Source organism: Parasteatoda tepidariorum, chromosome 8 (genome assembly GCF_982258835.1).
Source record: "Parasteatoda tepidariorum strain Cologne lab strain chromosome 8, Ptep-v5.0, whole genome shotgun sequence".
Taxonomy (NCBI): Eukaryota; Metazoa; Arthropoda; class Arachnida; order Araneae; family Theridiidae; genus Parasteatoda; species Parasteatoda tepidariorum.
In genome coordinates, this window is record NC_141762.1 from 23,635,917 (window position 1) to 23,661,811 (window position 25,895).

Here is a 25,895-nt window from a genome sequence, read left to right on the forward strand (position 1 = left end):
TCATTTGTCTTTTGTTCGTGAATTGAATTGCAATATTTTTTGCTGTCTGAAAAGTGTCAGGCAGCTAAGTAATCAAAAAGCCATTTGTTTCATTTAATACAGCATAAAATCTCCTTTTAAAATGGAAAAAAAACTATCATTTGTTTCAAAATAATTTAAGTTTTATACAAAGTGTTAAAAATAGCGACTTACAAGGTTTAAACTTGTTAAACAATGCTAGATTTTAATGTGGATTTTAATCATCTTTTAGAACTGTTGGTCTATTGATCAACATTTTCACGTACTAAGATAAAATTTTCTGGGATCTAACTTAACCCTTAACAGCTCTGTGTTGGTCCAGGTGATAGAGCGTTGAACTCTCAATGAGGAATTCGGGTTCGAATCCTAACGATGACTGGTTGATACAAATTCCTCACTCAGTTCACACTGACCACACTGTAAAATATACTCTGGTAGACAAATCATGGGTTACAGTCCCCTTGTTGTCAGACTAACAGTGCGAGGTTTTCGTAGTTTTCCTCCCCATGTAACATAAATGCGAGTAAGTTCCATTACAGATTGCTCCACAAAGGTAAATTTCTCCCAATGTTTGAATCCCGGAATTTCTTGTCCTCTGGATTGGATTCAAAATTACAAGGTTGTGGAGTTGAACATTGGTAGTCGTAAACTCAAACTGGTTCGGCTGTTCAACAACGATTATAAAATAAAGTTTAAAAAAAACTCAATAGCTACCCATGCTTCAAAATGAAGTGAATACACGTCGATTTATAAAATTGGGTGAGTATCTATTAAGGGCTAAATGTGTTGAGTTGTTAATTGTATTAATTATACTTCAAGCTATAAAATCAGACTTAAAAACTTTTTGCTGTATAAGCATATCTATTTTTCTGCTCAAATTACTTGGATACATAAATCTCCAATATATGAGAAGTAATTGTAATTTGAAAGATATGGTCCCTATAATAAATGCAAGAGAGAGATCAAGAGTTTGGGTTCTTTAATATTATTTCACTTTGTACGCATTTCACCTTATCTCAGATTCGATACATATCGTCTTAATAACTTAGTCAAGAGCGCATTCGAATGGTTGGACCATAGTAAGTTATTTTCAATTTCAACAAATCAAAATATTTTGCACAAAATAGTAAAATTTGATTATTCAAAGATATTTCTATGCAATGCCTTTTTTATAATTGATAATTATTTTGTAATGCTTTTTTTAATAATTAATAATTATTTTGTAATGCTTTTTTATAATTAATAATTATGTAAGGTGCTTAAATTTAGTTATTTTAAATGACAACATCCAAAATAGGACATATAATCTAATAATGCTTTAATCACAGGATTTTTTTATATATATTTCCTTATTCAGAAGCTATTGCTGCAATTTTTAATATTGTTATTCAGAAATACATGACTGACAATTGTGTATATAATTTTACACCATTAGAGACTATGTGTTTTCGATCATTATTAAATTAAATAATATGTAAAACATAATAATTTTTTAAAAAAAACTTATGCTTCCATAAAATAGCCTTCGTTTAAACGAGTTTTAAAATTTTATGAAGATAACTTTTTAGTTCGCATATATAGTTCCGGAAACAAAATAAAAAGACTCGAAAATTAAAATTAACATTATGAGGTCCACTTCTACAACCTACACAACTATTACAGTATATTGTTTTTTATTTGCGTAGAGGATCTCTGATAAGAGACTATTGATTAGGAGCCAGTACAAACAGATTTTCTAATATGAATAACGTAGGCAAAACACTCTTTTCTTTTCACTCAAACACACTAGTAAATTGCTAAAAATATTGATTTTTTGAGAAAAATTATTTCAAAAAATTATTAATCATTCAATTATTAATTAATCAAAATGTTGCCGAATTTTTTATTTAACATTACTTGATCGAATAGCGTTTGTTCAGTACAGGCCAATATTTATATGGATTTTAAGGTTTTGGTATAAAAAAAAATCATGGGAGTTTCGTAAAGATCACACTTAATGCTCATTTTTAGAAATCACAGTACAAATAGAACAAAAAGTATACTCATTCGGTGTCGCAAATTAGTAATTACGTGAGGTATAAATAAAAATGTTATCCAGATCAGACGAGTTACAGTAAAAGAAGACGCAAGTAATAATAATAAAAAAAGGTTAACAGGAAGTTGGAACTTGAAGGCGTTTATAATTATCATCTTTTAACTGTGTCCTTTAGCAATCAAATCGATCTTGTTTATTACATGCAACTCCTGTTCTGCAATATCGATTTTTCTTTTTCTTAGGTTAAATATTAATTTTCAAACCCCAAAGTACACATTCTTAGTTTCCAATTTTGATAAGGATTTTAGAAATGTATATAAAGAGGTGCTTCTATCAGAGCACTCAGGGTTTCCTGTTCAATGCTTGCGTGTTAAAAATTCAAGTTTCTTTCAGGTTTGCTTTTCTCCATTCATTAGCTATTGCTTGATATTCCCCACGTATTGCAAAAGGTAGGTTAAACAAGTAAAAACTATTTTAAAGTTCATTCTTGATTGATTAATATTTTCAATAAATGTTTAAAATATTAAAACGTGTTTTGTGTTCTTTGATGGAAAGTATAATTACAAAAAGTGCAGTAAATAAACTATTTAATTGCATTTTTTTGGGAGTTAAAGTGCATCAGTAACTAGGTTAAAACGGGGATTAAATCTTGTAAACATTTAAACATGTGCGTGTATGTGTGTTGTGTTGTTACTTATACCACTTGCCAATTAGCAAGTGTGATTGAAATTAAGCAAATATTTGAGGGAGAAAGTGCGCTCTCTGCTTTTTCAGTGGCGCCATCTATGGCCAAGAATTCGACTTCAGCTTTTTCTACAGGGAGGGCCAATCGTATTCAGTTCATTATTCCACAAATTATAATTTTGATCTGAACTAGAGACCTATCAATCTCCCATTCGGTACTTCTGTAAAAGGAAAAACGAGCGTCAAGCTTATAAGTAGTATATGGGGGGGGGCTACAGGACACTTTTGCCCTTTCCATATACTACTATTGATTTCCTATTTTTATATTAAAAAAAATTAAAATAGGCCTATATTTTACATTTTTTATGAAATATTAAACAAAATCGGCATTTTTAAAAATTCTTATTTTTATATTAATAATTTTTATTTTATTAAAAATCCTGTACCTTATTGAAAATATCGTTTTTTATTTTACATGTAATTCATAATCGTAATATTTATTTTTGCCTTTAAAATCAAAAATATATTTTCCACTATTAATTTTTCTTATAGCTTTATCAGATAATTCACCATGACATTTCGAGAGATAAAAATCTTTCTCATCATTGTCTACTTCTAATCTAGCTATAATAGAGTCACCGTATTTTGTATTTATTTTTCTCAGCGATATTAAATTATATTTACCTATCTCGAGTTCATTTAATTTATATGTTTCAGGAAATCGTTTGAGGTCATTAAATTCTTCCATTTATTTAAGAACATTTTTTGTAATATAATTTTATTATCTATATCTAAAAAATAATGGGGTCATAAAGTTATACGTTATGACGTTGAACTAGGATTTGATCACAAGAGTCTAATAATTTTTACTATTAGAAAATTATGGTAATTTTTATTATTAGAAAAAATAGCAAAATGGCCTACCGGATTGATGTACTGAGACTCCGATTCCTACAGCTGTTTACGAATTCCGGAACCAGAGTCCCAGTACACCAACCCAGCCTACGTGGCCGACACTGTTATAACATTACATATACATTATTAATACATTATTAATACATAAACAATATTAACACATAAACAATACAAACAACATTAATACATAATACAAACAACATAATACAACAACATAATACAACAACATAATACAACAACATAATAAACAATACAAACAACATTAATACATAAAAACATCCAGGACATGGAGCCACAAGTCTCCGCCCACCTCGATGACGCTCTGTGGGATGTTTTATATGGCTTTATAATGATCCCCCTATTGACGCTTAACGCAAATAACACGCAATAACACTCCTGCTACTCAAATAAACGCAAATAACACGCAAATAACACTCCTGCTACTCACGAAAGCTTCTGGGGATCGAACCAACGAACTACGTGATGCTAAGCTTAGACTTAACCACAGAGCTACGGGGCCCCAGACTGAAGAAGAGCTTTTATTATTTTAACAAGAGAAAATGTAAAACTTTTTGATTTCCTTTGAAACAGTGGTGTCATCTAGTAGTAGTATAAAAGAAAGACTGACATTAAATTAATCTTATTATCTATATCTATTTATAATCTCTAATTTCATATGTTATTTTTTTAATTATTAATATAAAATTTTACCAGTAAATATCTTATGTAAATAAATGGAAAATGTTTATACAGAGATATTTAAACAAATTAAGAATAAAAAAATAAGTTACGATTCAGAAGAAGATGAATTTTTTTATGATACGAAAGATTTCGATATTTTTTTAAAACAGAGATACAATTCGAGAATTTGTTTTTTTAAAAAGTTAAAAAGAAAATTGAACTTGGTTTTTACAGTTGAAACAGATGAAATGTTTTTAAAATTTTTAGATTATATGTATTTTAAAAAGAGTTTAAATTATAAATATTTTATGAAAAAGATATGTGAATATTATAATATTTCTAACAATATTAAGTTAGGTAGTCCTAAAAAACAAAACATTTATGATGAAATTTGGAATTCGTTTCTTAAAGAGACAGAAAAGTATTTATAAAAACTCCATTTAATAAATGGAAGATAAATTTTGTTGCGATTGTAAGACTTTGAAATCAGCTGACGAATTTTACAAATATAAAAAATATTTATTTAAAAGATGTATAGATTGTGATCTTAAAAGAAAATATATATATTATGAATGCGATTGTGGTAAAAATTATACTTATTCACATAAACAAAGACATTTTAGAAGTAATTTTCATATAAAACGTATGAACTCCTTTTTATAAAAGTATTTATAAATTTTCTTCCTTATAAATGAGTAACATGACAAAGGAGTTCAAACACTTGAGTAATGTACTCTCAACTTTCAGTATTAAAAAACTAAGAGAATTGATAACTAAATTTAAAATTCCTGTCCTGACTGATAAGAGATTAAAATCAAATATCGTTGAGTCAATAGTTTCAGATATCAAAATTACAGGAAATTATAAATCTATTTTATCAGATTATTTAGGATTGGATGCTTCTTATTATATGGAAAACAAAACTAAACTATTTAATAAATATCCTAAGTATAGAAATGAATTAAAAAAAGTTTTTGATTCTTATAATTTAAAATATAAAGATGGTAAATTTATACCTAAAGAAGAAAAAAATATAATAACTGAAACTAATTTAAATGCTTTGTATAGGCCTCAAAAAATAAAAGATAAGGTAAAAGTAGAGGTAAATCTTAAAAATTTCTTTAAACCAGATTATAAAATTATTGAATTCAGAGGTCAATATATTGAAAAATATAAAGTTTATAGAAAACAATATAGAGTGGCAGGATCTAAAATTTTACCTGAACAATATTATAATATTTTAAGAAATATATTTAAAAGGGCTATTGGAAATATTACAGGAAAAGTAGATGTAATTATACATAATCCTAAATTAAATGTACCTTTTCATGATAAAATGATGTCAACTAAAACTGCTTTTAATGAATACATTGATAAATTATCCAACCAAATTGAATATAAAGAACTCGATATAACAGAGTGTATATTTGATTTTAATGTCATCGAATTACCTCATGGTGGTAGACACAAGGCTTTAAAAATGTATTCTGAAACAGATCCAGCAAAAAAGAAAAGTATTTGTCAAATAAAAAATGATGATAATATATGTTTGGCTAGATCAATTGTAACAGCTTTAGCTATCCAAAATCCTGAACTGTTAAGTGATAAATTATGTACTGAAAAATTATCAAGTAATGAAATAATTTATATTAAAAAAGGTCGTGTTTTACAAAAAACATTAGCTATAAAATTACATGATGTATGTAAAATTCCTTTAGAAGTGTGTAGTTTAGAAGAAGTTAAAATATTTGAAAAATGTTTAGACATTCAGATCAATATAGTTTGTAGAGAAAATGGTAATGAAATTATATATAATGGTGATTATAAATCAACATGTATTTTTATATATAAGAATAGAAATCATTTCGATGTCATTACATCAATGACAGGATTTTTAGGTAAGAATAATTATTGTAATTATTGTAAAGTGGGTTATAAACGTTCAAATCAACATAAATGCCCTTTAAAATGTGATAGGTGTTTTGTTGAAGAATCTAATTGTGAAGGAGAGGAAATATTTTGTAAAAAATGTAATCGGAAATTCTTAGGAGAAAATTGTTTTGATAATCATAACAAGAAAAATTCAGAAGGTTTTACTGTTTGCAAATTACTATGGAAATGTCTAAAATGTAAAAGAAATATTAATAGAAATGAAAGGAAAACAGAAGAACATATATGTGGTGAATATCGTTGTAATAATTGTTGGAAATGGGTTATGAAAGGTCATGAGTGTTTCATGAAATATGAAAACAGTAAAGGAGGTGTATGTGAAGATAATTGTGTAAAAAATAAATGTAATAAAATAGATTGGTGTAAGAAATGTAAAACAGGAAAATACTTATTTTTTGATGTTGAAACCAAGCAAGATACAGGAATTCATGAAGTGAATCTAGTTATATGTCATGATTTTCATGGAAACGAAACAGAATTTAAAAATGAAAACGATTTTTGTGAATGGTTATTTTGCGAGGAACACGAAGGATATACAGTTATAGCTCATTATGGAAAAGGATTTGATTTTCAATTTTTAGCTAAATATTGTTTCAAAAAGCATATTAAAGTATTTACAATTTACCAAGGAAATAAACAAACATATATGAATGCTGATGGCTACTATATAAGATTTATTGATTCTATTAATTTTACAATGTGTGCACTCAAGAAATTTCCAAAAACATTCAATTTAAATGAACTGGTCAAGGGTTATTTTCCTCATTTATTCAACAAACAAAAGAATCAAAATTATATTGGTAAATATCCAGATAAATATTACTATGGATATAATTATATGGTTGATGAAGACAGGAAAAAATTTGATAAATGGTATGATTCCATTAAACATGAAACTTTTGATTTCCAAAAGGAATTTATAAAATACTGTAGATCTGATGTAGATATTTTAAGAAAAGGTTGTTTAGAATTAAGAAGATTATTCTTAGTAACTGTGAATATAGATCCGTTTAAATATGTAACTTTAGCTGGTCTATGTATGGCCACTTACAGAGATAAATTCTTGAAAGAAAACACAATAGCTATTGATGAAATTGTCATTCAAAAAGATCAGTACAGTAAAAAATCAATAGCTTGGTTAGATTACATATCAAAAAAGGAAAATATTAATATACGCCATGCTTTGAATGGAGGAGAGAAAAAATTACAATTAGGTGAAAAATGTTATAAGGTAGATGGATTTTATAAAAATACAGTATTTCAATTTAATGGATGTTTCTGGCATGGATGTACCAAATGTTTCACTAGAACAAAAGTAAACACTGTTAATCAATTGCTCATGGAAGATTTATATAAACGAACTAAGAAGATCAATAAAAATATAATTGAAGCAGGTTATGAATTGGTAAATATCTGGGAGTGTGATTTTGATAATAATAAGGATATGAAAAATTACATGAAAAAAGAATGGAAGAGAGATTTTATAGAACCTTTAAATCCTAGAGATGCTTTTTATGGTGGAAGATGTGAACCTACCAAATTAAAATATGAAATGAAAAGTAATGAAAAAGGCAGATATATTGACGTATGTTCTTTATATCCTACTGTAAATTATTTTGATAACTATCCAGAAGGTCATCCAATCAAAATATTTAATCCTAAAAAATACGATGAAAATTGGTATGGATTAATAAAATGTAAAGTACTTCCACCTAGAAAATTATATCATCCAGTATTACCTTATAAAGAAGAAAAATTAATATTTTCATTATGTAGAACTTGTTCTGAAACAATAAAATGTAATCATTTCAAAACCACTTTAGAAAAGAAAAAATGTAAGCAGTGTTATGAGATAAGAAATTCTGAGTGTAAACACACTGATAACGAAAGATGTCTAATAGGAACGTGGACTACCGATGAGATCAGATTAGCTGTTAAAAAAGGATATAAAATATTGAATATATATGAGGTTTGGCATTTTGAAAATAAAACAAATGAATTGTTTAAAGAATATGTTAAAACGTTTTTAAAGATTAAACTAGAAACATGCGATAAATGGAAAAACAATTTCAAAAATGAAGAAGAATACAGACAAATAGTTAAAGAAAAATTAGATATAGAATTAGATAAAATTGAAGAAAATCCAGGTTTGAGATTCATAGCTAAAATATGTTTAAATTCTTTATGGGGTAAGTTTGGTCAAAGAAATAACATGAAACAAACTGAATATGTGATGGAAATTGAAGATTTTTATAGAATTATTCTAAATGATACTATTAAAGATTTGAATATGAATTTTTTGAATGACGATTGTGTGGAAATGAGTTATAAAATGAAAGATATATTTGAAAAAAATAACTTCAATACTAATATATATATAGCTGCTTTTACAACTAGTTCTGCCAGAATTAGATTATATGAAATGTTAGATAAATTAGGAGATAAAGTACTTTATTATGATACAGATAGTGTAGTATATATAGACGACGGAACCAATAAAATTGAAACGGGATGCATGTTAGGAGAATGGACTGATGAATTGGGAAATGATAAATATATTACATCTTGGATAGCTGGAGCCTCTAAAGATTATGGGTATAAATTAAATGATAAATCTGTATATGGAAAAGTAAAAGGATTTAAAATGTCTTATCAGAGTGAAACCATATTAGACTTTGATAATAGGGCTAAAATAATAACAGGTGAAACAGATTATTTGGATGTAGAAATCAATCAGTTTAAAATCGAAAAAGATAGAAATATTTCAAGTATTAAAACAAATAAACGTTATACCTTTGGATACGATAAACGTAGACTTTTAGATAATTATGATACTGTACCTTTTGGCTTTTAAAAATGATTCCTAAATTAGTATAATATTTTTTTCATCTATCCAACTATTAAATTCTTCAGGGTAACCTAGCCATTTTACGAATAACTTATTATCTTTTCTTTTTATTACTTTTTCAATCTTATATGTTTCATTTTTCTTATTATATTTTACTAATTCTTTTTCATAATAAGTTCCTTTAATTTCTTCACCATTTAAATCTTTCACTCTATAAGTTATAGGATCTGTTTTCAATATTTCAGATATTATAAAAATTTCTTCTGTAAATGTAGGATGATAACCTCTGGTAAATGTTTCTTTATATTTTGAAATTCTAACTTTATCACCTATTTTAAACTTTGGTTTCTTTATTTCTTTTTTAGAAAATAAATTATTGTATACGATACTTTCATTTTCTGTCCGACTGGCTTGTGAGGGTGTCATTTTAATAGATCGATGATAAGAATTATTATAATTATAAACTAATTTATCTAGTACTTCTAAGTATTTATTTGTATTATTTGTAGCCATATATTTTCTTATTTTTCCATTAATTGTTCGATTAAATCTTTCAACAATAGAACATTTTATTTCAACATTTTCAGTAGTAAACCATTGAATATTATTATCTTTGAATAATTTTTGAGTATCTTTATTAATAAATTCCGTACCTTTATCCGTTTGTAGTTTCTCTGGAATTCGTTCTTTAAATATTAACTTGAAAGCATTTGATACTTCTTCGCCTGTTTTTCTTTTTATTGGAATAACCCAAGCATATTTACTAAACATATCAATAACTGTTAAAATATAATTAACTCCACTATTATATTTACTAAATGGTTTTATAAATAATAAATCGGCTTGCCATTGATCATCAATATGTGAAACGTAACATCTCCTTCTTCTAAATTTACGAATAATTGGTTTATGTCTAGTATAAACATCTTGTTCATGTAAAAATTCTGTAATTTGTTTTTGAGATAAACCTGTTTTTCTTTTTAATTCATTGATACCACAATAACCTTTTTCGGGATCATAATAAACTGTTTTTATGACCCCGTTTTCTTTAAAAAAGTACTTTTTTTAGATCCACAAACTTCACATATACCTTTCCTCGTCAATCTTCCATTTTTAGAAGTTTCTTCATAAACATCTTTAGTATTAGTAAAATTTTTACATTTTAAACAATAAATCATACCCATACCGAATGTTCTTTTGGCTTTGATAATAGGTTTAACAATTCCTCTTTCTATTCTTTCCCTGATTGTAGGATTTGAAATTGTATTTAACTCTTCTATCATATTTTTATCACATACATCATTTCTAGTTTTAGTATCTTTATTTTTAAGGTAACAAACATCATGTTTATATGCTATTTCATCTACTCTGTTAATGGGCTTACTCCATTCTTTATATGTTAAATCATCGTTTAATCTTTTCTTTCCATGTAATAATTGTGTTCCAGGTCCTGTAAATTGATGTCCTGGTAAATGCATTTCAAAGGGTAAATTATTAATTGTTGAATTGATAAAGCCAGATCCTTTTTGACCACATTCTTTACAACAAAATTTGAACTTTCCGTCTTTACTTAATTTTCCAACTTTGAATATATTACTTTTACACGTCATTTATAGGCAATAAAAAATTATATGTATTTGTAGCCATTCAATTGAGTTTTTTTAACGTATTTCTCTAAAGGAAAATATTTCAAACTTTGAATAAATTCAGCCTCTTTTTTATGAATTTCTTCTTCAGTTAATGTATTAGCTTTAAATAAATTCAGTAGTTGTTTATAAAATTTGTAAGTATATTTATATTCTTCTTTTCTTCCGGATATATTTAAAGATCTGTCAACCACTTCAATAACGCCAGCTCCTAAACTCAAAGCTGATAAAGGGATTAAAATAAAACCAGATAAGCCAGATGCACTAAATAAAAACTTACTCATAGATAGTGCGATACTAATCTTTTGATAGTAATTATAACTTTTTCTGTGAATAAAAATTCTTTTCTCTAAATATTCTTCCATTTATATATACAGAAATTCTTTATTTCGGTAACTCATATTAGGATTGACTAAATCTAAAACTAAAAAATCATATGGTTTTTTGATACAGTTCTTATACATTTTATTAAATTCTTCTTTTGTTAATTGACCATCTATTTCTCGTATTATTTGTTTAATTTCTTTTTGTTTCATATCGAAAAATATAAAATAATTGCTGTTACTTCTGATGGTTATAGGTATTTTATAATAGTACTGACTTATATAGATAAGGGATGTATTTTTCTTTCTTCCTCGTATAAAAAATTCTTCTATAGATTGTTGATCTTTTTCACATATACAATCATCAAATACAACTAAATTCATATAGGAAGAATCCAAGTCATCTACGGTAATAAAATCATCTAGTTTGGAAGAAAACAAAACTTGATCTTTTTTAAATTTTTTATATTCTTTCAAAACTTCTTTTTTATTCTTTAAGCCTTTACATTTTTGAATATCTTCTAATTCTACATCTGTAAATTGAATGTATTTTTCTTGTAATTTTTCATACTTAGATTCAAATATGTCTTTTGTACACATGTAAAGTCTATCAAAGTGTAAATAGTCATAAATTAAATTGATTAATAAGTTTGATTTTCCACTGTTGGAAGAACCATTTATGATTAATCTAAAGGGATGTATAGGCAATAGAGGATGTTGATTTGGATCTTTAAATTCATCTGGTTCATTATAGTCTTTAATTACAATTTTAGAATACATTTATTAATTAAAAAATAATCTACTACGAGTAAAAAATAATCTACTACGAGTAAAAACTATTATTAAAATAAAAATATTTTTTTTTAAATAATTTATTCTTTTAATGGTTCATATAGCGGTACTCGTGTATTATGACAAATTTCAGCAAGAAGTATACAAACTATCTTTTCTTTGTTTGAATTATAAAATTCTTCTGGTAATATATTACTTTTATTTTTTATTAAAAGACAGAAATCTATTTTAGAAACAAATTCTATTACAAAGTCTTTATCAATATCTTGATATTGTATAATATAATCCCAATTTACATAATCTTGAAATTTTCTTATAAGGTTCATTGATAATTTTTGATATCTAGATACAACATTCATATTTAAACGGTCAGAATAATTTTCTATAAATCTTAAATCCAATTTTTGGAATCTTGATATTTCATACCAAGTCACTTTATCTAAATGTCTCTCAATAAAACGGATAGATAAGGTTTGGTATCTACATATTTTTTCCCAATCTACATCAGAGGCATGTTTTTCAATAAAAGGTTCATTGAGTTTTTGATATTGAGAAATAATATACCAATCATTTGGCTGCACATATCGTTCGATTAAAACTTCAGATAATTCAGAAAATTGAAACACATATTCCCATCTTAAATAATCTGCTAAACTTATAATTACATCTTCTGAAAGTTTCTTTCTAGAAAAGTCGTTCCAATTAATTTCATTGGCCATTTATTAAGAAGAAAAATTTATCTTTTCAATATGTAAATAAGGCTTTAATTTACAACCTCCTCCTGTTAGCACTGATAATGTTAAAACTTCATTTAACTTTCCATACGCAAACATAGTTATTGAATCTTCATTAACATTTATCTCTTTATCAAGAAGTACTTCTTTCACTTTTTCTAAACGTATTTTTGGCTTTTCATTCATTTTGTCACAGGCTAAAAAGATGGTAATTTTCATATACATGTTTTGTGATAATTTTAAGTTTGAATCTAAAAGTTTTGAAGTAGTTTCGTTGAATTCAAAAGTCTTGTAACCCACACCTGTAAACTGAACAAGTCTATCTGTGGTAGCGCAAAAAGTTTTATTATCAACGTAATATTTATTAGCAACGTCAGTATCATTTATGGGCCATTTTACACTCGATATTCTTTCGTTGTGAGCATAATAACTTCTATTAATTTTATCCCACAGTATACAATAATAATCAAGATGTTTTTTGGTAACCACATCGCCTTCTTTTTCAGGTTCTTTTACATTTGATATGATTTTATTTTTAGCATCAAAATTATTTTCATCATGTATTAAACTTTTGTCTTTTAATTCATCGACATATTTTTTAGTTGAAGCATCATTGTCCTCTAGAGGAGTAGCTATATTTCTAATACATTTATTTTTAGAATTAAAATAACCATTATTACGAATCAAACACTTATTTTTTAAATCATCTACATATTTTTTAGTTGAAGAATCATTATCTTCCTGAGGATGTAAAACATTTTTTAAAAGTTTACTTTCCATATCATAATTACCATCATTCGTTAATTTAAATCCTACACCTGGTGGTCCTAAAGGTCCTTCTTTTATTTCATTGTCGTAAAGTGGATAATAAGCAGCCATTTATTAAAATAGAAAAAATCCTTTATGTTTTCAGAGTTTTAATCATTTTTATATCCTGAGTTGACATATTCAAGGAGCATTTGTTTCTTTCTTTCAAAATAAAGTAAAAAACATAATTTTTAGTAGTATTATTTCTCAACCTCCAATTGAATTCAATCATTAAATTACTCAAGTTCGTATAATTTTCATGGTTTACCAAGTTAAAACAAATTATAGGATACTTACTGAAATTTGAATAGTTTATCATACAACCTGTTTCAGAATTTATATTATTCATTCCTGATTCTAAAAGAGCATAATATAATCGATTATAATCATTTTTATTAAAGTCCATCATATAACTTACAGTGGGAACTTTAATGTTATTAATCATTAACCAACATTCTATCATATCCAAGTGATCAAACATCATATTATTTTGATTCATGTTTTCATTTCTATCTTCATATTGAGGAATGACATATAAACTCAAAACTTCATCAGATGTAGCAGGAATAGAATAAGACCCACTGGAATTTTTATAAAATACATTTGATTTGATAATGTTATAATGATCCCAATTTATTTCTATAGGACTATTTGATAATTTTAATTCATTGAATTTTACAGATGCGGAATTTTTAAATCTAACATAAGGTAACCAAAGTGATAAATCTTCAACAAGAACCTTAAAATCTGGATTTTGAATATCTGTATACAACATATTTTTACTATCATTTCTTTGAATTTCTATTTTAACTTGGAAACCTGTCATTACTTTTTTATATTCGTTAAAGAAATCAAATATATACTTTAAAGGAATCCATATTTTTACTGTTTGACTATTTTTAGTAAATTTACATCTTTTTGAAAATCCTTCGTTAAAACTTTCATTTAGTTTAAGGTTTTTAAAAAAATCAGTTATTTTGGTAGTATCTATCAGAGTTCCATTATATTTGAAATTGTTTCTATCTACAGAATCAGTTGTATCTACATAAAAGAACATGTTAGTAGCTTCCGATGTTGAATAATCAGGGGTGAAGTGTATCATTCCTAATACTTGATTCATAATGGCTTTATAATTTATAGTGGATTCAACTTCAGTATTTCCTATAATCAACCTGTTTGAATTTATGAGACCTCCTCCATTCACTAGAGTAACATTTTCATTACTTATTACACCTCCATCTCCTTTTACAATTTTTAATTCTTGTTGTAGATATCCCGCAGAATATAAAATATTAGCATTTGTATCATTGATAAAGAAATTATATGTAGCATTTTCATGAATATTATTTCTATTTTCACTTTTTAATTCTCTATATTCAAAACTTTCAACGTCGTTATTATAATAATAACTAGTGTCTTTCAAATCGTAAATTTTATCCATTTATTTAGGAATAAAAAATTTCAATCCAGTACCATGTTTTTTATTTTTAGAAAATATTTCATTCAATTTTTCTCTCACAAATTCCTTAGATTTATCTTCTACAATTGGACTTATAAAGTCTGAAAAGAAGCCTCTTCCTTGTATTTTTTTACTCTTTCTGTACAATCTTTGTTTATTCATTTATTTAGCAATAAATTTGTACTGTACTTCTTGTTTATTTAAATCAATTAGTTCACCTCTATGATTTGTAATTCTCATTCTAATTCGATTAATAGAATCAGATTTAACCGGAAAAAATATTAGTTTATCAAATTCTTTAGCATATAAACTTCCAGGAGGATTTGATGATGTAAAAGAATAAATAACTTGAGATTGAAACTGATTTATATAAGCACCATCCACTATATCACAGTGAATATAAATATTATCATTACCATTAGCTATATCCGCAATAAATTTACCTTCTTGCTCTTCCTCTTCATATATTTTAGGTTCAAAGCCTAAAATTTTGTACAATTCACTTTTAGATAAATCAATTTTATAATTCTTCTCGAGTTTAATACTAAACCTTTGTCTTTCTTCTATTATTCCAAATAATATAGGTGAATCATTTCCAAAATATTTTACCATATAACGATTCAAACCTCTTATATTGTAATGACCATGAGGAACAATGAAATCTGTCCATTTGACTCCATCAAAATATGAAAATTTATTGTTTTTCTCCGTAATATTATTCCATGAAATATACATTGAAAAAGACTGAAGAGCTATCTCTGTAAAATGAAAAGGTCTCGAATACTCAATGGTGAAATCTTCAGATTTATCTACGTTTTTCGAATCTAATATAATATACTTCATTTATAAAGAACAATTTTTTCATTTAAATTACTAGGTTCTTGAGTAAATGAATATAAAACTTCAATAGGTGATTTATTTTTATTTCTTTCAGTTATATATTTCATACAATAGAAACCACATCTTACAGAACTCGGACTTTGTAAAAAACTATCGTTATATCTAATTTCTTTTCCAGAAGTATTTAAATAACTTAGTATGTTTTGAGGAAGAAAATCATTTTTTATTATTCTATTGTTATATTTATATTCTCCAAAAGGATCAAAATATTCAACAAAATTATATTTTGGATCATTATAATAACAAACCCAATGAGTTCCAGGACCTGTAGATACATCTAAATTTATAATTCCGTTTTCAAATTTTCTTATCTTTTTAGGTAACATATCTATAGTAAATATACCTCTAAATCCTTTTTCATTTTTCATATTGTTTTCAATCATTTTGTTGGATATTCCCATGGCTGATAGACTCCCTTTCCACAAGTTTTTTTTTTTACCTGATCCAGAAATTTTGTCCAATACTTTTTTAGTACCCCAACCAGCTGCTCCACTAGCTGCTCCTAATGCTAAAGTAGAAAGTAAAGGTACTAAAAATGGTAAAAACCCTCCATTCTTTTTCAGTTGAGTCTTTGATATTTTAATTCTTTTACCTTTATCAATTTGGTTAATTTGTGTAGCTGTTAAATGTAAATCAAAATTGGGTGTTTTACTTTTATCTATTTGTAAACTAAGTTCTTCACCATTTTTATAAGCTGATTTCAATTTAGAAATCTGACTGTCACTCAAGTATACTTTTTTTACAATATAATTACTCATTTATATACTAAGAAATTTTCCATAGTATTCCTTTACCTGATCGTTTGTCATAGTTCCCTCTCTTAAAAGTAAATCCAACAAATCTACAGTTTTATTATACAATTTTTTACTTTTAGAATCTTTACAAATTTTATTTGTCAAATCAACTAAGATATTCAGTTTATCTTCTAAACCTTTTCCTGTGTAATGTCTACCTTGTTTAATAGCTGATAAAGCTTCTAAATATCTTTTCATCATATTCATTTTATAATCAGCATTATCAATCCTTTTCTGATACTCATCTTTGTTGTTTGTTAAATTTCTATTTTTGGTTTCATTTCCTTTTTCTCTTTTAAATTGATCTCTTTTTGCTTTTGCCCTTTTAATAACTTCTTCAATATCTTCATCAGTTTTATTCCACATTATTGAAGGTAATTCAAATTCTAATTCTTCTAATAATTCTTTATCTAAATTTTTGTCTATATCTATTTTTAAAAACATACTTCCTACATCTTCAGTATAATCTTCCTCTGACTGATTCTCTATCTGAGGTAAAGATCTATAGGTCTCATTCATAGTGAAAGATAAATTATCAACAGCATCTTTTATACCTAGCAAGTTTTGTTGTCTAGAAGTTTCTAGTTTTTCCATTTGATGAAGTACAGGTTCGTGAAAATCGGCTAATGATTTTTGTATTCCTATATCTTCTTCTAATTTTATTTCATTATTTTTCCTAATTTCTGATTGTAGTTTAACTAATCTTAGATCATTTTTTAATTGCTCTAACAACTTTTTATTTCTCTCTTTTTCAATACTTTCCATTTATAGGTAGTAAAATGTTCTTAAATAAATGGATAAGATTACAGTCAGGGATTTATTTTTCCCAGTCGTAAGATTGTAAGAGAGAAAGCATATAAAATAAAAAACGATATTTTCAATAAGGTTTTAATAAAATAAAAATTATTAATATAAAAATAAGAATTTTTAAATATGCTGATATTTCATATAAAAATGTAAAATATAGGCCTATTTTAATTTTTTTTAAATATAAAAATAGGAAATCAATAGTAGTATATGGAAAGGGCAAAAGTGTCCTCTAGCCCCCCCCATATACTACTCTTATAAAAAATTGCGTTAATTTTACGATGACAATGCTCTACACGAACGGCAATGCCAAAACTGGCTAAAGAAATTCTGAGCTGTTGATTTTGATTTGAGGGATGCTCCTTTGATTAGGAAGATTTACACAAATTGATGATGACAAAATTAAGACACTGATTAAGACACCGGTCAAACCCGCGTTACTGGAACAGAAAGAAAAAATAGTGCGTGGAGTCCCTCCGCGCGGAGTAAGTGAAACTTCGTAATGTGGAAATGAAAATAGGAAGGGGTAGAAATTGGGTTCCTCATGAGCTTAAAGTAGTTCATTTAACAGCACGAGTAAAATTTGCGATATGTTCATGAAATTTGAAGAAAACGATATTTTTTTTAACGAATTTGGTAATGATAACTGGTGATAAGAAGTGGATTGTTTACAACAACGTGTTTCGTAAACGGTTTTGGACCAGAAGATAAGATTTGCCATCAACGACTTCAAAACCAGAACTTCATCTGAGAGTTATGCTCTCAGTGTCGTGGAATTGGATGGCAATTGGCATTTCTTAACGTCATCTTTACTTGAATTTGTCGAATTTCTCTTCGAATTTTTAGAAAATGGCTCTTTTCGACTTAAACACGTTGCACTTCTGCTACTCATCGTAACTGAAAATCTTTTAAAGTATTTTTCAAGATGGTGGTTGCATTATTAGCTAAAGCAGAATAAGAACTTTTGCCAAATCTCACGATTTAATGCCATATCTTGATTATAAGTATATCTCATGAACATTTCCTTTTTGTCATAGAAATATGAAATATGCAATAACTTCTTATAAATAGATGTATATAATATAACAAACATTTCTAAAAACATGTCATTTTACTTAAACGTGGCTCGCAAACTAAGTGATCATGCTTTTGCTAAAGCCGATCGCTTAGAGCCACTAAGCTTTATAGTCATCAGAAATTAATTTAATCAGAAATTAATTAGTTTTTAATATTATCATTAAGTGACCATGGCTTACTGTTTTCTTTGAATCAAAACAATTGTTAAGTAATGAATATTGATTTATGTTTGCCTATAATTTAGTAAAAGTGTTATATTCCCTTTTGTATGTTTAGCATGCTTTATTTTTGAACATAAAAAGTTTAACAAACTTAGCGCGAAAAAAAAAAATCCTTATTTGGGAAAAACATTAAAAAATGATTTAAACAGGCTGCGGTAGCCTAGATGAAGCTTAAATATTAGTTTTGTGGTGATTATAGAGATCCGTAATAAAATCGTTTTTTTAAATTTCTGTTGTTTCAGCTAATTATTTAACTAATATTCCGAGAAAGAATTTTTTCCTTGCTTTATATGGGCTTAAGGTTAGTTGAGAAACGAGAAATGCATTATTTGCTGCTGAGTCACAGGCTTCGAAAAGGTCCAAAAAGTACTTTTCATATTTAAGGTAATGCTTTTAATATATTAAATTAATGCAGAAATGTTATGTTACACTCTATAACAAAGAAATCGACGCACCAAGAAGCTACAGATTACAGTGGTGCATAGCTCGATCAGGCTGGAATGATGTCGACTGAGGACGTATAGACTTTAGCGGCGAATCCCTCTTCCAACTGTGTTCTGACGATTATCGAAGATGTGTTTGGAGACGCACAGGGCAGATGGGGGATCCTGCCTTCACTATCGCACGCCACACCGGTCCTACACAAGGCATTATGGTCTGGGATGCCATTTTCTTCGACAGCCGACCCCTTTGGTCATCATTAGAGGTACAATTACTGCACAGCGGTACGTCGACGACATCCTAACACCTGTTTTGCTACCGTTCCTTTTGCAGCACCCTGGGCTGGTTTTTCAGCAGGATAATGCCAGACCACGTACAGCACGTGCTGCTATGAACTGTCTGCAAGCTTGTCAAACTCTTCCTTGGCCTGCCAGATCACCAGATCTCTCTCCCGTCGAGCATGTCTGGGATATGATGGGAAGGCGATTGCATCTTGCACAGAATGCTGATGACCTCGTTCGACAATTGGATCGAATTTGGCAGGAAATACAGCAAGAGACCATCCGGGAGCTTTATCGGTCTATGCCACGCCGTGTGGCAGCTTGTATCCAGGCTAGAGGCGGGTCAACACCTTATTGAACTTGTTACTGTAACTCTGCAAAAAATTATTCAATTGTTCTGAAATTTTAATCATTTACTATTCTGTACATTGTCTTCCTATCCACTAATTTTCGTTTCAATCGGACAACTCCTTCTTGGTGTGTCGATTTTTTGTTATAGAGTGTATTTATTCTATAAAAAAATACCTCGTGCTGTTTTTAAAAAAAATTGAAAATGAATGACACTGAGTGAAGATTATTGTTTAATGACTTTGAACCAATTTTATTTTTATGAAGTTTTCTTTTGCTTTTCAGTGAAATGGGTTGAAGAATCTAAAGCTATCTTCCAGTCTCTTTGAAGATCTTAAAGTAAAAAGAATGACATGTTTGATAATTGTTTAAAGATAAGACATAAAGATAATTGTTTAGAATATATTTAGGTTGTGTAGTGTTTTCTTTTTATGTTATGCGGATATAAAATTAGAATATAATTAGTATTTTCATTGCATTGCTAAAAGGTTTTGCTCACAAGGTGTTAGGCCTGTCCCCGCTTAGAAATTCCACCTAGCAGGTAGGACAGGAGTCATAATAACAGATATGATTCATCATTGCGTCAAAGGGCAAATGTGTTATGAACAGATTTTTGGAGTGCAGACCCCTTAGTTTTAAGTAATGACCATCGCCAAACATTTAGCGACTGAAACGAGTTTCAAATTATAGTACTCTTTAGCAGCCCTTAAAGATTATACAACCGAGTGTACTTAATATGGTACAACTTAGATAAAATGGAGGAGATAACTTTCCATAATTCGAAGTTAAGCAAAATATTCCTAGAACATAACAAATATCTATATCAGTTTCATTCGAAATTAAAAAACAATAAGCCAGTTTTGATTTGTATCATTAAAGAAAGCGGTTGTAGAACAGAGATTTATATCATTAATAAAACTTATCAAGTTTCTCTTAATTTTCACATCCACTAAATTTTAATTCTCACATCCAAACCAAAAAAATAGTGTTTTTTTTTCCTTTTTTTTTCTTTCTTCTTTTTACAAATATCGGAGATAAATTTTTGCCTGAACCTTTTTTTAGCTGATAGTTTGCCCTTTTTAAAATCAATATGGTGTATGTATAAAGTTTCAAAAAAATGCCCTGATTTTTTTTTCTTTCACGAAGGCGTGATATTGTCTCCCTTGAAGTAAAGATAGTTATTTTTTAAAAGGAAAAATAAAAGTGCGTGGAGTCCCTCCGCGCGGAAGAAGTTAAACTTCGTAACCTGCGACGCTAATTGTAGAAGAATCAGCAGTCGTAGAAGGATCACTAGTTCTATTCAACGACTCTTTTTCCTGCTCCCTAATAAATTATATGTGCATCAAAACAAACTAAAAAAATATTTATAGAAAATCAAAAGTTTTATGACTTTTATTATTTTTATGTTAGTGAGAACCAAAACAATATGGAAATGAAAGAGGGAAAACTGGATCCTACCACGTGATTTCCCGGCCAATAAAAATGTAGCGTTAAACGTTTAACGCTATCTTGTTGGAAGTCGCATAAGAAGTATAACTTCAAAAAAAAAAAACAAGGGGCATCTTTCTAAAGAAAAAAAATTACTATACAAAAAGAAAAAAAACAGTAATAATATTAACAAATATATTATTGTTTTTTTGAATAAATAAATTAAAACAATCAATGTACGAAACTTTGCATCTCGATAGTAAAAAACTATATCAATGACAAGAGTTTTGAAGTAGTTAATGTTTTCATCTATTTTGGTTCTGAATTGAACACCATTAAAGACTTAACGTCAGGAATACTTAACAGAATAACAACTGGTAACAAGCGTTTTCATGGAGTACACAAATATTTAAAATCTAGTCACCACAACAGCAGGAAAACAAAATTACTGCTCTGCAAAGCGTTAATCAGGCCCATAGCTACACACGCTGCTGAAACGTAGTCAATTACTAGTAGTGATAGTAATGCATGGCAATACTTTTACTTTCGTTACTTGTAACGAAAGGAAAAATAAAAAGTACGTACTTTTACTTGTACTTCGTTACTCTTTAAATTTACTTGTTTTTTCGCTACTTATTCGAAAAAAAAGTACTAGCATTTGCAATGAGACGAAAAAATCGTAGCTCGTTACAATTTTGTAACTTCGAAATCGTTACTTTTCTATGAAAATTATTTAAAAACTTTTATCGAAAAAAGTATTTTTTGAAGTGTTTTTGTCTTAATTTATAAAATGAATAATATATTCTTCAACAGCTATCTTCTTTTTACAAGAAATCATATACTTTTTTTGCGAAAATCATTGAATGACAAGCCTTATCTATTTTCTAAAAATCAGTTGTGACCCGGATGAACTGGGACAGAGGAGCCTATACCGGTACAGGGCTAAAGAGAATAGAAGGGCTGGTTCACTCCTTTGAAGTAGCTCTCGCCGCGCTAATCCTCCGATTTTCTCTAGTGACGTCACTTTGGCGCAAAGCTCGTACTTTTACTTCAAGAACGGAGCGTTCGGCCTTACTAACTCTTACTAATATTGGAGCATTTTTTTTGCGAGATATTCTAAGACATTTGTTTTTTTCTATAATGACTTTCCTCAGTTTTTGCAGTGAATTTTCAAGAATTTAAAACTATTATCGAAATGCCAGTTTGCGCGATTGCAACTTGAAAAAATTTTGATAGAAAAACAAAAGGAAAAAATATAATTTTCCGCGTGTTCCCTAAAGTAAATGAACAACTATGTAAAGAATGGATTCCGAAATGACACAGTTAATATAAAACAGCAATACGTTTATTCTGTCGTTAAGAACTTTTATAAAAATTCATTATCTAAATAGAAACTGCCTCGTTACTTCGAAAAGAAAGGCAGGTGAAAAAAATTAAAAAATGGATAAAGTCAAAGAAAATTAAAATGTAAATAAAAAGTATAAATAAAATACATAGTATATAGTTGGAATTCTCCTAATTTCATAACATATTTTTTAATGAAGTTATTCTAAATATTTATGATTTTTTCTAAAAATTATATTCTCTTAAATTTAAATATCTATAAATTATATCATCGTAAATTTAAATATCTATAAACAATTGTAAAATTTCTAATGTCATTATGAACCTAAATTAATATTTTCTTTCAGTAATTAGCGTTTAAGGTTGATGTTTCCTAATGATTGAGTATGAACAAATTGCTATTAACGGCATATTTGAAAATCAGGGATTCTAAATTTAACTCAACTTATTGTTATAAAAGAATATGTAGATAAAAAAAGTGTCGATACATGCTTTCATTTTTCTTAATAATTAAAGTTAAAACCGAACTTTTTAAAATAAAGTATTTATAGTGTCATTTTCGCCAACTAGTAAAATATTTTTATAAGTTTAAAATAGTATTTTTTTTAATATAATGGCCAAGAAAGTTTTTTGAACTATGTTTATGAACAGAAATAATGTGTTAATTACGTAAAGTTTGAAAGCTAATAACCAGAAAAAGTCTAACTTATTTTTACAAAGAGAAAGATGCTAAGTTATAATATCTTTGCTTGCGATCTCCGAGATCTGTGGACACCGTGACGTCATGAGGAGGGAAATCGTAGCTTCAGCTCTAAGAGCGGAGTGAACTAGCCCTTCTATTCTCTTTAACCCTGATACCGGTACGCCTTTTCAAATGGCTCCCTCAGATTTCGTTACTTTCTGTTTGAAAAAAAAAAAATAGAAAATTTAAAAAAAAAAAAATGATATTAATTTTTTCTCCAATTTTTATTTTTCAGGGGAAAAAATTATATTTGAGTCATTTGTAACATTTTTTTATTGTTGTTCACCCTTCACACATCGTTTACACGTCTCTTTCTTCTCCTACATTTGAATACAATGGGGGTGGTCGAAGTTCACAGTAAAACCACCTGGAAGTTTCTAGAAACTAATAGCCACCACCCAACCTGCTTGATCAAATTTTAAAAAAAAAATAATCCCTATTAACCGGAATCACCGCGGCTTGCACTAAATAATTCAAAAACTTGAAGTCACCTTCTCGAACTATTATGATTGAATCCCAGAAGGTGAAGATCCGATCATTAAATCAAAATATATTCAGGGTGGTCTTATTTCAATCAATATTAGCTGTCAATATTTTAAATGCCAGATTCTAACCTCTCATACACATGAATGCAAGTTAATAAAAATGTAATAACAAGTCCAATTATTCAGAGGCTATAAACAACATGAAATAAAGCCAGGAATAACGATAAAATAATTCACTTTCGTTTTATTTTACATACATTGTTCCAAGTCGTTTTAATCATTTGTTTGTGATCATGAACAATCCGTGACATTCTATTCAAGAGAATACCTATTTTTTTCCTTTTATAAAAATCCGCTTTTGTTTTAACTAAGAAGAATATTCTACGGCTATTTTACAAAATTTTTGCAAATCTGGGTGACACAGACACATAGCAGTCACACAATAAATGAAAAGGACGACAGTATTAAACACGATTTTGACATAAAATAACATACCTTGGACGCTTAACAGTAAATGAATAGTAGAAAAAAAATGTTTACTTAAATTATACGGTTCCCAATCTTGAAGATTTGAATTAGTAAAATAATACTCAAGTTAGGAAAAAATTCAAAACCCGGCGAATCATTTGGTCAGTCAGCGTGAATGTAAAATGAATCTAATTAAAACCAGTTTATTTGCCAGAAATTGGAAAGCAAGCTAAGTGCTAACCGGTTTTTTATACCGGTTTGAACTATTCAGTAGGATCTAACACCAAGGATTGTAACAAGAATTGCTTATTTGCTTCAATTTTTAATCTAAAACCTTTTCCTTTTTTAAAAATAAAATATTTAAAGAAAAAAATTAAAAATTAGCCTAAAACTTCGATGCATAATTGAAAAATTTATTTTTAGAGTGATGGATAAACGAAGAATGACTATTATTATTTCCCTACCTAATGTACAGGGACCTTTAAAAATTGTTGTATAAATGAAAAAGGTGCATAAAAGAGGTCACTGTATATATATATATATACACCAACGGTCAAAAGTTTGCGAAAATTTTGAAATCTGCAAAGAAAAGGTCTAAATTCAAATGCTCATAGAACTGCGAAAAATCATTCAAATTGCATGAAAATTTGATATGTTCTAAAGTGAACCCTCTACAGTTAGTTACATATGATCAAATTGCGATACTTTGTTTTTTGTGAACTGAATCCAGCTTTTCATCATGGGTTGTTTTCATGGTGAAAAAATTTGTGTTAAGTTTGAATACTTGCCAAACTTGCAAAACACCGTTCTATGTAAGCCTTCAAAATTTCAGATGGATTTGATTTTTTTTGACGAAGTTATAGAATTTTGAAATACATGTGTACTTTTCTCGATTTTTGAGCATTCCACATATGCGGTCTTTTGGTCTATACATCTTCTACCAAAGAGCTTTTAAATTTTATTGTTTTCTATATTTTCAAATAATTAATATTTAATATAAAACAAATATTCTTATTCATCATTGTAATTATTAGTGTTTATATTTATTGTTTATATTTATTGCTTACGTGTACTAATTTTGTTGTGATATTTTTACTTTACATTAAATTAAAATAAAAAGTTATAACAATAATTACATAAATAATTCTAAAAAAATAATAACAATAGTATAAAAAATTTGCATTTTTACTAAACTATTTTATTTACAACAGGTCAAATATTTAACATATTCTTATTCGTATTTTGTAATTAAGTAAATTAACATTTAAATCTTAGATTCCTCGAACTATCCAACTCTTGCTTTTATTATAGCCTTGCATATGCGTGGCATTCGTTCTAACAAACCATTAATCACTTCAAGTGATATAGAGTTCCATTCCTGTTATAAAATGTCTCATAACTGATTTCGATTCGAAATATCAGAGCATCGAATTTTTCGATCCAAATGATCCCATGAAAGTTCAATCGGGTTACAATCAGGACTCTGAGCTGGCCACGTCATAATTTTCCATCGGCCTTCATTTTCTTTTTTTTTTTTAAATAATTTTTTTTTATAATTTTGACGTGTGCTTGGGATCATTGTCTTGCTGAAATACAAAATTTGTACCGACAACTTTTTCACCTGAAGGAATAGCATGACGTTGCAAAATAGAATGGTACTTTTTCTG

General features: G+C 27.8%; 1 protein-coding gene across 1 annotated transcript in view; it reads left to right on the forward strand.

The window, feature by feature from the left end:
• The window catches only part of LOC107455252 (uncharacterized), a 34,548-nt gene extending 14,288 nt beyond the window's left edge, over positions 1-20,260 (forward strand). Inside the window, exons 6-7 of the mRNA XM_087149998.1 lie at positions 2,447-2,502; positions 20,047-20,260. Coding sequence (XP_087006124.1) covers positions 2,447-2,502; positions 20,047-20,059 — 69 coding nt within the window. The 3' untranslated portion in view covers positions 20,060-20,260. The remainder of the gene's footprint in view (positions 1-2,446; positions 2,503-20,046) is intronic.
• Positions 20,261-25,895: the final 5,635 nt, after the last annotated feature.